Here is a 14,668-nt window from a genome sequence, read left to right as displayed (position 1 = left end):
TGGTGACCATTTATCCATTTTGGTAACCGTTTAGAATTTTTTTGGTAGTAAAATAGGTACTTTTTTGGGTGGTGTTTAAACACAAGCCTTTCGCTTTGGTACATGCGCGAGTCGCTAGATCCTTTTTTTTAACGACGTCACAAATCATCAAATGACCCCTCCCGCTGTGAGTTAGCAGTGGTGAGGGAGTGTCAGACTCTAACTGACTAAAAACCGTCGTGTTCCGTCGTAGGCCTTTTATGTACCAGGGCCGCGGAAACTCTTTCGAATAGTCCCGCAGCCCATGGCCCTACTGGGCCCCGCAGGGGGAGTCTCTAGATCCACACTTTTTTTAAAATGCGTGTAACCTGCGCTTGTGCCTCAACATGTGCAATCTACATGCACCGTGTAGACGCACCCTAAGTAACAGCCGCACGGGTCGATCGATCATAAGGTTAAGCCACGCTTGGCACGGTCAGTGGACGCCTGACCGTCTTAACATGACGAGTTCCTCCGTGTTTCGGAAGGCACGAGAAATGTAGATCCGGACCGTCTTTTAGACATCTTTGACAGTCGTTACGCGCCGTCAAAAGCTAGTCTGACAACCAGTCTTACCAAGGGGTTGCCCGGGTAACTGGGTTGAGGAGATCAGATAGGCAATCGCTCCATTTAGCACACTGGTGCTCAGCTGCATCTGATTAGACTCGAAGCCGACTCCAACATAGTTAGGAAAAGGTCTTCATACACGTGACAATATCTAAGAAAACTATATCATTATGATATAGAGGAAAATCTTAAAAAAAAATACTACTCAAGTCGCCAAGCAGTCTGATTGACGTACGCACACGAGCGTCATAGCCAATCAGAATCGTTTGCACGCACACAATTACAAAAATAGATGCTATACATAGAAGTATGTATTAGAATAGAGGTACCTAGATATCAAAATTGAATGACAATTTTAAATATGTAATTATTGATTTACATAAAGAAAGGTAATCCAATGACATACATATTTATATATTTTTTTAGGGTTTCATACTCAAAGGATAAAACAGGACCCATATCATTTAGACTTCAGTCTTACCTAAGGGTATTGGGTTGCCCGAGTAATCGGGTTGAGGAGGTCAGATAGGCAGTCGCTCCATGTGGCACACTGGTACTCAGCTGAATCCGGTTAGACTGGAAGCCGACCCCAACATAGTTGGGGCACTTTGTTAACCAGTCCAACTCGCATTTGACCAGTTTTTTTTCGAAGAACAAACCTTCTACCCACTACGATTGCCTAACACTACACCCACACATTGAGAGAAGCATGTGTGTGTAAGCCCAGTCATCTGATCATTCATTAACACATACATACACAAGTAATTACTTATATATACCAACAACAATTCTAAGAACCTCACGCGATTATAAATTGCAGTAAAAAAAACCTTTGCATGAGTTTCAGGAAAATCTTGTATATGATTTTTCCTTTGACTAACAATGTTATATTGCCACGTAAATGTCGGTCCTGCGCCTGATCTCTTTCCGGTCGTGTCGGATTGTCGTCCCATTGGGCTATGAGAGTGAAGGAATAGGGAGTGCACCTGTGTCTGCGCAAATGCTTGTGCACTATAATATGTCCTGCGCAGCTGGCTGATCTTCTTAAATGAGAACAGCCGCCGTGGCCGAAATCGGCCGTGGACGCCAAAACTAGGTCATAAGCGTCGTGGTGGCTTAGCGGGTAGAGATCCAACCTCTCAAGTGTGAATGAGGATTCGATTCCAGGTCAGGCAAGTACCAATGCAACTTTTCTAAGTTCGTATGTACTTTCTAAGTATATCTTGGACACCAATGGCTGATAAAAAAGTGAAGGAAAACATCTTGAGGAAACCTGGACTATAAAGTCTGAAATCACCAACCCGCATTGAGCAAGCGTGGTGATTAATGCTCAATCCTTCTCCGTGTGAGAGGAGGCCGCAGCCCAACAGTGGGACGGTAAAAAGGCTGCAACAGTAACCGCCGTATTTGAGCAACGTCTGTTGCCTATTCAAACAAAATACAGTAAATAAATAATATTAGGTAGGAAGTAGGGATTAGTACATATCAATGGCTATGCGATTTTTATCGTTTCCGAGTTGACATTGACACAATTTTCGTTGATAAGAACAACATCGACATCACGTGAGATTTATTTCATTCTACTGATATCATAAATGCAAGTTTGTATGTTTGTTCCTCTTTTATGGAGAAACTGCTGGATGGGTTTTGATGAAACTTGGCCGTAATATAGCCACAGATTACTATAACAGTTACTACGTATATATGTACCTATATAGCTGCTCATAACCTATTAGGTACAACAAAAATTTGTATGGTAGGCAAGTTTGTTCCTCCTTCACGGAAAAAAATTCTGAATGGATTTCGATGAAACTTAGCAGTAAAGTTGCCACCAGGTGTTTTACCCACATCGTATGGGGACTTCTCCGCACACCCGGATAAAAAGTAGCCTATGTCCTTTCATAGCTTCTAGACTATATATAAGTACCGAATTACATTTAAATCGCTTCAGTAGTTACTTGAAAGCACGACAAACAGACAGAGTTACTTTCAGATTTAAAGTATAACTAGTAATCTGTGGTATAACATAACGATTCAAAAGTTCGGTCACCCATCCAAGCACCTACCGCGAGAAACGTCGCTTTCCCTCAAAACGAACGCAATACAGAATTAGCTTTATGAATAATATTATTTAATGTGTTTGTGTATATATTTAGAACACACAAACCCGGTATTTTCCTATGTTTTCTCACCTAGACGTGTTTTTTGGCAACACACACCGATTTTGTAGTGATTATTATGAACTGGCTTGTCGCGGTTTCACCCGCGTCCCGTGGGAACTACTGCCCGTACCGGGATAGAATATAGCCTATGTTGATCGGGGATAATATAGCTTCCCAATCAGTCAACAGAATCTATTCTACACTTTATAAAGAGGAAAGATTTGTATTGATTTCTGACACTTACGCGAATATTAGACATTTAAATAAAACTACTTTTACGGATTTTATCGCGGTTATATTATATTATTTAATCCCGACGTTTCGGATCCTTTACAGCATCCATGGTCACGGGCAGACTAAGGATCTATTTAATAGGAATAGGATTTATTTAAATAGGAAAGATTTATGTTTGATACGAATAGGCTCCGACGTTACTTGACCAATTTGTTTTTTTTTCGCTGTTGGAAAGCTAGACTGTCCTCAAAGAACATAGGCTATATTTTATCCGACTACAGAAAGAAGATCCTCCGGGAAAACAGCTGGTAGACAGTAAAAGACCCGAACGCTTTTTTTATAGGTTATCATCAAATGACCCCTCCCGCTGTGGGAGTGTCAGACTCTTATTGACTAAAACCCATCATGTTCCTTCTTAAGCCCTTTATGTACCAGCGCCGCGGTAACTTTTTCGTACAATCCCGCAGCCCTACATCCACTGGGCCCACAGATGGAGAGGTCATGTGATGATTTCCCACCTCAAAAAAAAGGGGTTCGGAATTTAGGAACACCTGTACTAGCCACAAAAAATTCTACAAATACCCGACCAATAAAAATAAGTAAGATTTTTTTTTTTTTTTTTTTTATTCTTTAAAATTATAAGGGGTTTTTATCCACAAGGATACGCCAACCCCATTGTACCTTATCGCTACTATTACACAGATAAACTTATAATCTATCTTATACACTACTTACAACTTGAACTACAAATTGGATTATAAATTGAACTACCTTTAATTAATCTAGGAATCTGTTATTAAGTAACATGTTGTACTAGACCACACAATCTTTTTGCAACTTTTGATTTAGGATTCGCTAAAATAGTGAAAACGAGCCCTAGATCAAAAACATTTAAATTAAAATCCCTAATCAATGAATCTCTTTCGTTTTTGTTCTTAGCACATTCCATCAGCATATGTTGCACCGGGTGTATGGGGCCCACCAAGAGGGGTGTATGGGGCCCACCAAGATCATCGGGCCCAAGCCAACCTCACCTGCTAGTCGGTACACCTGCTGGAAAACGAACGAGGCTCTGGCGCAGGCTTTCCCTTCGGGGTTGGGAGGTCAGACGGCAGTCGCTTCCGTAAAGGCCACATTATAGCCACATCAATGGGAAGCAAAAATAGGAAAAGGGTCACGGATAGGGCGCCGCCGCATAACGGCGCGCAGGAGCTTCGCCCGACTCCTGTGGCAAGTGGGCAAGGGCTACCGTGCCACGGGCGGGCACGGGCAAAGAAGCGAGCCCCTACCAAAAAGAAGATCCGCTTCGCAACGTGGAACATTGGCACGTTGACTGGACGCGCGAGGGAGCTGGCCGACGTACTCATCAGGCGGAGGGTGGCCGTGGCGTTCCTGCAGGAGACTCGGTGGAAAGGCAGCAGATCCCGGTACATTGGGAATGGCTACAAGCTGATCTATACGGGTGCACCTGGTGGGGAGAACGGGGTAGCTATAGTGCTAGCCGAGGGATTGCACGACGATATCTTGGAGGTGAAACGCCTTAGCGACCGACTTATGGTAGTCAAGGTGCTTATCGAGGGGGTTCAAACCCACTTGATAAGTGCATACGCACCACAGGCCGGTTGTAGCGATGCTGACAAGATTTCGTTCTGGAATAAACTCGGTGATGTGCTTAGTGGCATCCCGTTGTCGCAGGACATCGTTTTGGGGGGCGATTTGAACGGTCATGTGGGTGAGTTGGGGGTGGATTTTGAACGGGTTCACGGAGGCTTGGGATACGGTAACCGGAACACGGAAGGGGAAGAGATTCTCCGGACGTGTGCCGCAGCCGACCTGGCCGTTGTGAACACGTTTTTCAAAAAGAAACCTGACCATTTGATCACCTACAGGAGCGGGAGAAACGCGACCCAAATCGACTTCCTACTCACTAGAAGGCATCACATCAGCAAAGTAGCCAACTGCAAGGTCATACCCGGTGAGAGTCTCACTGCGCAACACCGTCTCCTTGTCATGGATCTCTGTGTGAAGCCCAAAGACAAACGTCCGGAGCACTTCCAACGCCAAATCAGGTGGTGGATGCTTGATGAAAACAAGTCCCACATGCTCGCCTCGGCTATCGGCGACAAGTGCGACGGAGCCGAAGGCGAACTTGTCCAAAAACACTGGGACAGGATTCAGGCATCTGTCACGGAGGCGGCGAAGGCGGTGCTGGGAATGTCTAAGGGTGGACGCAAGTGTGACAAGGAAACTTGGTGGTGGGACGACACAGTCCAGAGGGAGACTAGGGTGAAGCACTTTTTCTGAAGTGGCAAGCGTCCAACTCTCCCGAAGATCGCGACGCTTACAGGCTTGCAAAACGAGCCACAAAACGAGCTGTAGCCAGAGCCAGACGTAACCACTTACAGCCACTATATGATAGGTTGGAAACGTCTGAGGGGCAAAAGCTCATTTATAAGTTGGCTCGTTCCAGGATTAAAGCGGCACAGGACATCTCCAAGTGCCGCTGTGTCAAAGATCCTGACGGCAACCTGTTATGCGAGGACCTCGCGGTGAAGGAGAGATGGCGCTCTTATTTCCACGAGCTGCTGAATAAGCAGCACAGAGAAGTGCAGCCACCGGACCTCCCTCCGAATCAAGGACTGGTGCCACCGATAACGCCTGACGAAGTCCAGTTGGCTCTTCGCCGCATGAAAAATCGGAAAGCTGTCGGAGCCGATGGAGTCCCCATCGAAGTATGGAAAGCTATGGGGCCTCGTGGGGTGGGCATCCTAACAAACCTATTTAACCGCGTATGGGACACCGGCCGGATCCCGAACCAATGGAGACGGAGTGTCATCACTCCAGTCTTTAAGGGCAAGGGGTCTGTGCAGGAGTGTGGAAACTATCGCGGTATAAAGGTCATGTCCCACACCATGAAGCTCTTTGAGCGGATCGTTGACTCTCGGCTCCGGCAGGAGTGCATTGTTTCGGATTGTCAGTATGGCTTCCGCCCTGGTCATGGAACCATGGACCCTGTTTTCGCCCTAAGGATCGTGATGGAGAAATACAGGGCGAAGAACACACCTCTGCATTTCCTTTTCTGGACATGCAGAAGGCCTTCGACTGTGTTCCTCGCATGATGATCCCGTGGGCGCTGCGGTCCAAAGGGGTGCCAGAAGTCTATGTTGACATTATCCGAGACATGTACCGGGATTCCGATTCAGTGGTTCGGACCGCTGTTGGTGACACTACACCCTTCCCTGTTACCGTTGGAGTACACCAGGGCTCCGTCCTTAGCCCGTTTCTGTTCAGCGTGATACTGGACTCATTGTCCGAAAGCATCCGAGATGCGCATGAGCAGCCCGTGGTTGCTCATGTATGCTGACGACATCGCGCTGGCAGACGCGGACAAGGGACGGTTGGTGCAACGTGTTAACATGTGGAAGGAGTCACTCGAGAACGGCGGTTTGCAGCTGCATGTGGGGAAGACTGAGTACGTGGCCTGCAACTCGACAGATCCCACCTCCGTCTGCATAGACGGTAATATGGTCGAGCAGACGGACCAGGTCAGGTACTTGGGATCTGTCCTTCACGCGTCTGGTGGCATCGATTGCGACGTCAGGGCACGAATTTCGGCGGCATGGGCCAAGTGGCGTGAGGTGTCTGGTGTCATTTGTGACCCTAAAATGCCGGTTAAGCTGAAGGGACAGGTCTATAAATCCATCATTAGGCCTGTCCTTTTGTATGGCAGTGAAGCGTGGCCTGTGCTTGAGCGGCACAAGCAGGAGCTGCGGGTCACGGAGATGAAAATGCTGCGCTGGATGTGTGGAGTTACGCGGAAGGACCGCGTTAGGAACTCGCGCATCCGCGGCAGCCTTCATGTCCGTGACATTGCAGACAAACTGCAAGAGTGTCGCTTACGCTGGTACGGACACGTTTTACGGAAACCGGCCACTTACGTGGGGAACAAATGTCTAGCCATGGCGCCTCCGCCCGGCCGGGGCAGACTGGGTAGACCCAGGAAATGCTGGCTTGACGTCGTAAGGGATGACATGCGTGCCAATAGACTAACCACCAGGGATGCCGAAGACCGAGCGAAGTGGAGGAGAAGAAGCAGGAAAGCGGACCCCGGGCCCGGAAGGGCAACCGGGACAACGCTAGGATGATGATGATGATGATGTTGCACGTCTTCTATTGTGTTGCAAACTTCGCAGTTTGGAGATGTTGCCTTTCGCATTAGAAAAGCAAATTTTGCTGATGGAAAGTGCCCAGAACGCAATCTTAAAGCTATTTTGATAAAACTCCTACTCAAATCAGTGTCATCAAACCAGGGCGCACGAGGAGGTTCGCTCTGAATAATTTTGTACCATATACCTTTTTGGTTCGAAATCTCGTTGAAATGATTTTTCCATTTCTCATAACAAGACTTCTTTATTTTAGAAACATATTCCCAGTAATCAGGTAAGTAAGAAATGTTATTCTCTGCGTTAATCGCTAATTTCGCCAGCCGATCAGCCTCCTCGTTGCCTCTTAAACCTATGTGTGCTGGAACCCATTGCAATATAATTCTGATTTCGTCTTTATTAATAATGCTAATAATTCTAAGTATGTCGTAAGCTATCGATGCACCTCTGCAACCAGAGGCGCATCGAGCTACATGCTGTAAAGCACTTTTGCTGTCGGTAAAGATAACTGTTTTGTAAAAATTTTGATTGAAAGCATAAGCTACTGCCTTGTATATTGCAATGAGTTCCAGCGTCATTATACTAACACTTGCATCAATTCTAAAACTAGCTTTGAAATCTAAATTAGTATGAAAAAAAGCTGCCCCACCACCATTAACATTTTTTGATCCATCCGTGAAAATTTTATCAAAATCTTTATATTTACTACTTAATTCTGCTACGACTTCATTTACCAATAGATTAGGGTCATAACATTCTTTCGATTGTTTTATATATTCTAGATCAGATCTAATAACTCCTTTAGTTTGTATGGTTGACACCCACACATCCAGAGTAAACATTTTGAGAACATCTGAGGAAACAATTTTCAGTTGACTTAATTCATTAAGCGTAGATGCTAGCAACGGTTTCTTTTTATTTACCCAGTAACTATTATTTATTAAAGAACTTAATTCTGAAATTATATTAATATTTAAACTATTTGTCCATGATCGAGACTTCAGGATATGCTTATAGCAGAGATATTGCCTCCTCAAAAACAGTGGTGGTATGTGCAATTCGCTTTCCATCACATGTATTGGTGAGCTCCTAATGAAGCCCCCTACAACTCTTAGGGCCTGATTTTGCACTTTATCCAATTTATAACCATGTGTCTTTGCAGCAGAATCATACAAATAACACCCATAATCGATCCGACTTCTTATGATAGAAATATATAATCTACGCATATGTTTGGTGTGAATTCCCCATGAGAAATAAGTAAGATAAACTTTATATAAAAATAACCAAAATAACTATCATGTGAGAAACACCTATCTACCGGTTTCGATAAAAATTATCAGATAATATATAATTCCTATGTTATCTACTGTATTATGAATGAAAACAAACACGCCTAAATTTTCCAGACTTTTTGGCATCTGATTTAGATAATCATCTGCCTAGCCTTTTCCCAACTGTTGGTGTCGGCTTCCAGTCTAACGGGATGCAGCTGAGTACCAGTGTACCACATGGAGCGACTGACTATCTAAACTCCTCAACCTGGTTACCCGGGCAACCCAATACCCTATGAAAGACAATAATAGGGTCTTGTTTCACCCTTTGGGTACGGAATCCTCATCATCATCATCTCCCGAGCCTTTTCTCAACTATGTTGGGGACGGCTTCCAGTCTAACTGGATGCAGCTGAGTACTAGAATGCCACATGGAGCAGCTGCCTATCTGAACTCCTCAACCCGGTTACCCAGACTACCCGTAAGACTGGTTGACAACTTTTCTGGTTGGTTCTTCACCCACAAGGCTACCACGATTCCTTTCGGTTCAGTGGGATTAGATACCCCCAGCAGGGCCAAGGCCTGCCGGGGCTGTGGGATTGTTCGAAAAAGCTACCGCGGCCGTGGTACATAAAAGGCGACGGCCTACGACGGAACACGACGGTTTTTAGTCAGTAAGAGTCTGACACTCCCTCACCGCTGCTAACCCACAGCGGGAGGGATCATTTGATGATTTTCGACGTCGTTAAAAAATGTGATGAATGATACCACATGGAAAATTTTAAGATAAACCTCATGTTATTATTATTGTTTTGATATCACTAAATAGGTATTTTCCTGTATTCTACTGATAATGTTTTTGGCAACCGGCCTAATGTTGTTTTTTATTATTGTACCACGTTAGGCGGTAGATACTTTGTAGAAATTTATAGTTTAACACACCTGACAAATATTAAGGTGTGTTATGGAGAGTTGAACATGATTTGTTTAGACTGTTTGTCGCATCGTAACTCATAAATGGTTGAAAGATTTTAGAAGCGATTTTTGGTATGGGATCCAAGGAACGAAGGCAGGATCACTTTGTCCCTATTTCTCGGGAACGCATCTTTGTATACTAATATTAAAGCTGCAGAGTTGGTTTGTTTGTGTCTTTGCTTTGCAACACCAATTTGTAAAAATCTTTGAATGTTAGATAGCCCATTTATCTAGGCAGGCTATCGGCTACTGTTTTATCCCGAAGCGCGTAGCAGTTTATACAAAACGAAATAATTCATGAAATTATTTCCTTGCAGATGAATCCGTATAACAAAACTAGTGCACACAAGTGGGAACAGTACACAATAATTTAAATAATAATTATGATACATTGCATCCTTTTAGAAGAGAATTATTGGCACGCAAGTGTATCTAGATAATCAGGTACAAGATGCTTGGTAGATAGGTACTAGCCATATGTTTCATACTTTACTAGCTTCAACCGCGGTTTCACCCGCGTCTCGTGGGAACTACTTTACGCACCCGCATAAAAAGTAGCCTATAGCGTTCAACAGTAAATGGGCTATCTAAAGTTAAAATATATTTTTCAAATTGGGCAATTAGTTCTTGATATTAGCGCGTTCAAGTAAACAAATAAACAAGCTCTTCAACTTTATTATTGCGGCAACAGTAATACCTGCCTACATCATTTGAAAAAATTGCCACTGTCTAATTATCATGGATATTCATGAGCTTTCAGCATATTGCCAGCGAAGTCTGAGGTTTCACTGGCATTCTGTAGGAACTACAGCCGGTACCGGGATAAAACATAACTTATGTACTCGGGAATAATGCAGCTCCCACAAGTGAAAGAATTTTCCAAATCTGCCTACTCGTTTTTGAGTTTATCCATTACAAACAATAATAATAAAAATCCTCTTTCGGCAGGTGCCTTAGTTCCCGTAGTTTCCCCATTCCTAGTCCATTAGCATCCCATCACAATAGCCCAAGTAGTTTTCATCCATAGTTAGCAATAGTTTAGCACAGAACCGGGGATTGTCCTTGGGTACATTTCTATAGTGTATACAGGAATAATCGTCGGTTTTGTGCCATTTCATTAAAGTTGTCTCAAAAGGGCTTCAGCGTGTTGGCTTCGGCCCCACGTTTGCTTTCCAAAAATCCGGGACTCTGTAGTCCCGTGATCGGTTAGAGACATACAAGAAAATCCTCTTTCTAATATTAGTAAAGGCAGAATCGAGTGTTTATTTTTCCAGTGAGTAAACAGACTGGAAGCCGACCTCAACATATTTGGGAAAAGGCTAGGCAGATGATGACATGTCGTCATTCATGATCTCATTTCAACTTACTCAGAGTTTCCTGTGTCTTAAAATACACAAATTTTAGTCATCACTTAGCGAACTGACATCATTGTCTCACTTTTATATATAAAAAACATAACCATATTAATAATTTATGCAAATATATCTATCATGCATTTGACAGTAACTGTTTAGTATTAATTAGAACACTGCTTAAAATAAAATAAGTCTAGCCTTTTCCCAACTGTGTTGGGGTCGCCTTCCAGTCTAACTGGATGCAGCTGAGTACCAGTGTGCCACAAGGAGCGACTGCCTATCTGATATCCTCAACCCAGTTACCCGGGCAACTCTGTACCCAGGTAGTCAGATTGTCAGACATACTGGCTTCTGATTACCCATAACGACTGTCAAAGATGTTCAATGACAGCCGGGACCTACAGTTTATCATACCCTTCGAAGCACTGTCAATGGTGTCCAAGATAAACGTAGAAAATACATACAAACATAGAAAAGTTGCATTGGTACTAGCTTCAGCTGGAATCGAACCCGCTCTCATACTTGAGAGGTTGGTTCTTTACCCACTAGGCCACTACGTCTTGTCATAAAGTGTTTGTCTGTCTCTCACAGCTGATAGGCATATGAAGGACTGTATTATGTACTCTACTTTGTGTCTAGATAGTCTAGACTTCAAATTAGTTGTGACTAACATCAAATCTAGATAAAACCGGTTCACATGACAGCTTTGTAAATGTTAATTTAGTGTCCGTATTAGTCAAGTCAAGGGTGTCTATTTTAACTGTTTCAAAATTGCGTGTCCAAATTGAATTTGGTCAATTCACTTACCTATTCAAAAGTGTATTTTTTCAGAATTCTTAGATACTTACTCAAGTCTTTATTATCATTCCATATGTTATACAGGTGGTACATTTTATAGTCTAGAATCAATTTGGACCCTATAGGGCACAGCTATAAGAAGTTAGAGCGTTTAGCAGTATTACTAAATTATAATGATCATCATCCTCCGAGCCTTTTCCCAATCATGTTGGGGTCGGCTTCCAGCCCCCCAAATTATAATGATATTTATCAACATTTTAGAGTATGTGTGATTGTTGGTGAGATACTCCAGGTTTTGGAGGCCATTTGAACATTTTTGACAGTTATTATGGGTAAATCTGATGGTTGCTTGGATACCTGGGTAAGGAGGTCAGATAGACAGTAGCTCCTGGTACTCAGCTGCATCCGGTTAAACTGGAAGACAACCCAAACATAGTTGGGAAAAGGCTAGGATCTGCCCAGCCTAGGATGATACCCAGTAATTCAGAGTAATTTTAAGTTTACACTCTCTATGTACAAAGTGGTGTACATAATATAGTGCTTCATATGCCTATCAGATGTGCAAGATAGACAAACACTCTATGTTAAGTATATGTAGATAATAATGTTATGTAATTAGTATTTTTTGTTTTGATGCTCTTGGCTATTATTTAGTAGTACCGTTTAATAGATCATCATCAGCATAGCCTTTTCCCTACTATGTTGAAGTCAGCTTCCAGTATAATGGGATGCAGCTGAGTCTGTTGACTGCCTATGTTGCGTCCTCAACCCAGTTACTTGGGCAACGCTATATTCGTAGGTAAGACTAGTTGTCTGACTTACTGGCTTCTGAACTCCCTGTAAGAAGGAATATGGGCCTTATAGGCAAGCAGTGTCTAAGAGATGAGATGGGAGGTTCCCTAAAAGGAGGTTCGCAATTCTAAGGTCTTTTTACCTTAGAATTGCGAACCTCCTTTTTCTTCTTCCCAGCGGCCTGCCCAGCTTTTTGACTACTATTGTACTATGTTCGGGTTGGCTTCCAGCCTAACTAGATGCAGCTGACTTTGCTGCTTTACATCAAGTAATGGTTCACATTAAGTTACCGCACTGATAAATATAAACCGCTGTAGCAAAATTATAAAGAACTAACGTTTGTGAGGTTGTTACCTCTGGATCTCATCATCAGCCTTTTTTGTATTTCTACAACAATATCCAGGAATTTTTAGAGAAAGAATGAGCGGTAATCACCATGCATGTTCAAGTGGTATTAGCACCTTCATTGGTTTCCTTGACTTGAAATAGGGAAGTCAAAACTGAAATACATTAGTTGAGTGAATTTTTGTCTGGGTATGTATGTATGGAGTTTCTTGGTTTTATCTAAATCCATCAAGGAGTAGACAGAAGCCAGAAAGTCTGACAACCAGTCTTACTAGGTGGTAATGGGTTGCCCTGGTAACTGGGTTGAGTAGGTCAGATAGGCAATCGCTCCTTGTAAAACACTGGTACTCAGCTGCATCAGGTTAGACTGGAAGCTGACCCCAACATAGATGGCAAAAGGCTAGGCAGATGATGATAAACAGTAGTGAGATCCCAAAAAACTATGGGTAGAAAGATAGTCTCTTTAACAACACAAAAAGGTTGTATACATATGAAATTTATTCATAGTACTAAACAGCTGACCACTATTGTTTATATTATATTTTATGCTAAAACTCTTGTACCAGGAAAACCTGTCATGCATTGTATATTGTGGCAATTATCTCAATTGCTATCAAGTACCATATTTACATAGCAATGAAATTATACTGAACAAGAAAAGTAAACATGAAAAAAACTATCTTAAACCCTTGCAAATCGTTATTATTGTCGTTTTAGGACATTTAGAAGATCATGTGTAGTGTTTAAACCAATTAAATAGCATTAATTAGCGAAAATAAGATGGGATATGTGTAAAAAAAATACGTGAGTTTTTCGGGGAGGTTGTAGCAAAGAGGTCGGACTTACCATCGTTCCAAGGGTTTGCAGGCTCGAAGTACTCTGTGACCATAAGATCATCGCCGGGAAAGCGTACGGAACGGTGTTCCTTCTTTTTTTCTTTGCAGTCATTACTAATTCCACAGTTTGTATCACCGCACTCTTTCAATTCCGTCGCCACACTTTTATCACTCTCAATCGGGCATCCCGTACCTTTATCAGGGTCGGTAGACATATCTAGCGTGTAATCTATCACATATTAACACAAGCGAGCACATTAGCAGACACAAATCGTAACATCAAAAAAAAATATTATTCAATTCATAAACACATTAGTTTCAACACAAATTACTTCGAGATCGATTATTTAATGTTAACAGCACGTAAACCACGTTAATTCACCGGCCATTGCGTATTTTTTTTCGCGTTTCGTTACAGTTTTTTTTTTTCATACGATTTTTTTATTGTTCCTTTTGAATCAAAACATTCCGCACCTTTCATACACCGTTTGCCGCCATATTGGATTGAACGAGACAAAAGGGGAGTTTAGCCATATTGCCTGCTAGAGGGCGCTAAATAGCATAATGTTGCCATATCAACCAAAGCAGTGTTCATCTGGTTTTAGAAACTTAAATTAACTACATCTAGTGGCAAGTAGCAGAACTAATTGAGTCACATTTTAATAATTGAAAAATTCAACAACAGAGGTCGCTCGAGCGACATTTCCGCTTTTAGCGACATCTATTTTTCAGTAGCATAACTAAATTATCTGGATTCTGGACAAAAATCATCATCATCATCATGACAGAAATATTTATTTTATTTTATGGACTCGCCTTGATTAAAACAAGAATCTGACTTCTAAATCTTTCAGGTAGATTTAGTAACGGATTAATTATAGATTTAGGATACCAAGATTAACAATATAGGTAGCAAGCTCTTTGGCAAAATAAGTGGAAAGGGGTTTCGCGCTAATTTTGAACCAGGTTCCACGCTTACTTAATCTGGCAGGGCTAGTTTCTATCCCGGTGCAGGAAGTAGTTCTCTCGAAACCGGGTAACAGCTTTGTAACCGACTTCGACAAAACAGGAATTTCTTAGCTTGATCTGTAGCTCACGTTCGACAGAACCGATTTTGATGCGGTTTTCAGTGTAGCATTTATCAGGTTT

General features: G+C 42.6%; 1 protein-coding gene and 1 long non-coding RNA gene across 2 annotated transcripts in view; one reads left to right on the top strand and one right to left on the bottom strand.

Moving 5' to 3' along the window:
• LOC110381639 (uncharacterized) overlaps positions 1–14,071 on the bottom strand; it is a 49,458-nt gene extending 35,387 nt beyond the window's left edge. Inside the window, exon 1 of the mRNA XM_064043245.1 lies at positions 13,530–14,071. Coding sequence (XP_063899315.1) covers positions 13,530–13,734 — 205 coding nt within the window. The 5' untranslated portion in view covers positions 13,735–14,071. The remainder of the gene's footprint in view (positions 1–13,529) is intronic.
• The window catches only part of LOC135119229 (uncharacterized), a 150,814-nt gene that overhangs the window by 42,891 nt on the left and 93,255 nt on the right, over positions 1–14,668 (top strand). The window lies entirely within an intron of this gene.

Source organism: Helicoverpa armigera, chromosome 31 (assembly GCF_030705265.1).
Source record: "Helicoverpa armigera isolate CAAS_96S chromosome 31, ASM3070526v1, whole genome shotgun sequence".
Taxonomy (NCBI): Eukaryota; Metazoa; Arthropoda; class Insecta; order Lepidoptera; family Noctuidae; genus Helicoverpa; species Helicoverpa armigera.
Note: the sequence above shows the minus strand (reverse complement) of the source record. Positions and strands in the feature narration are given on the sequence as shown.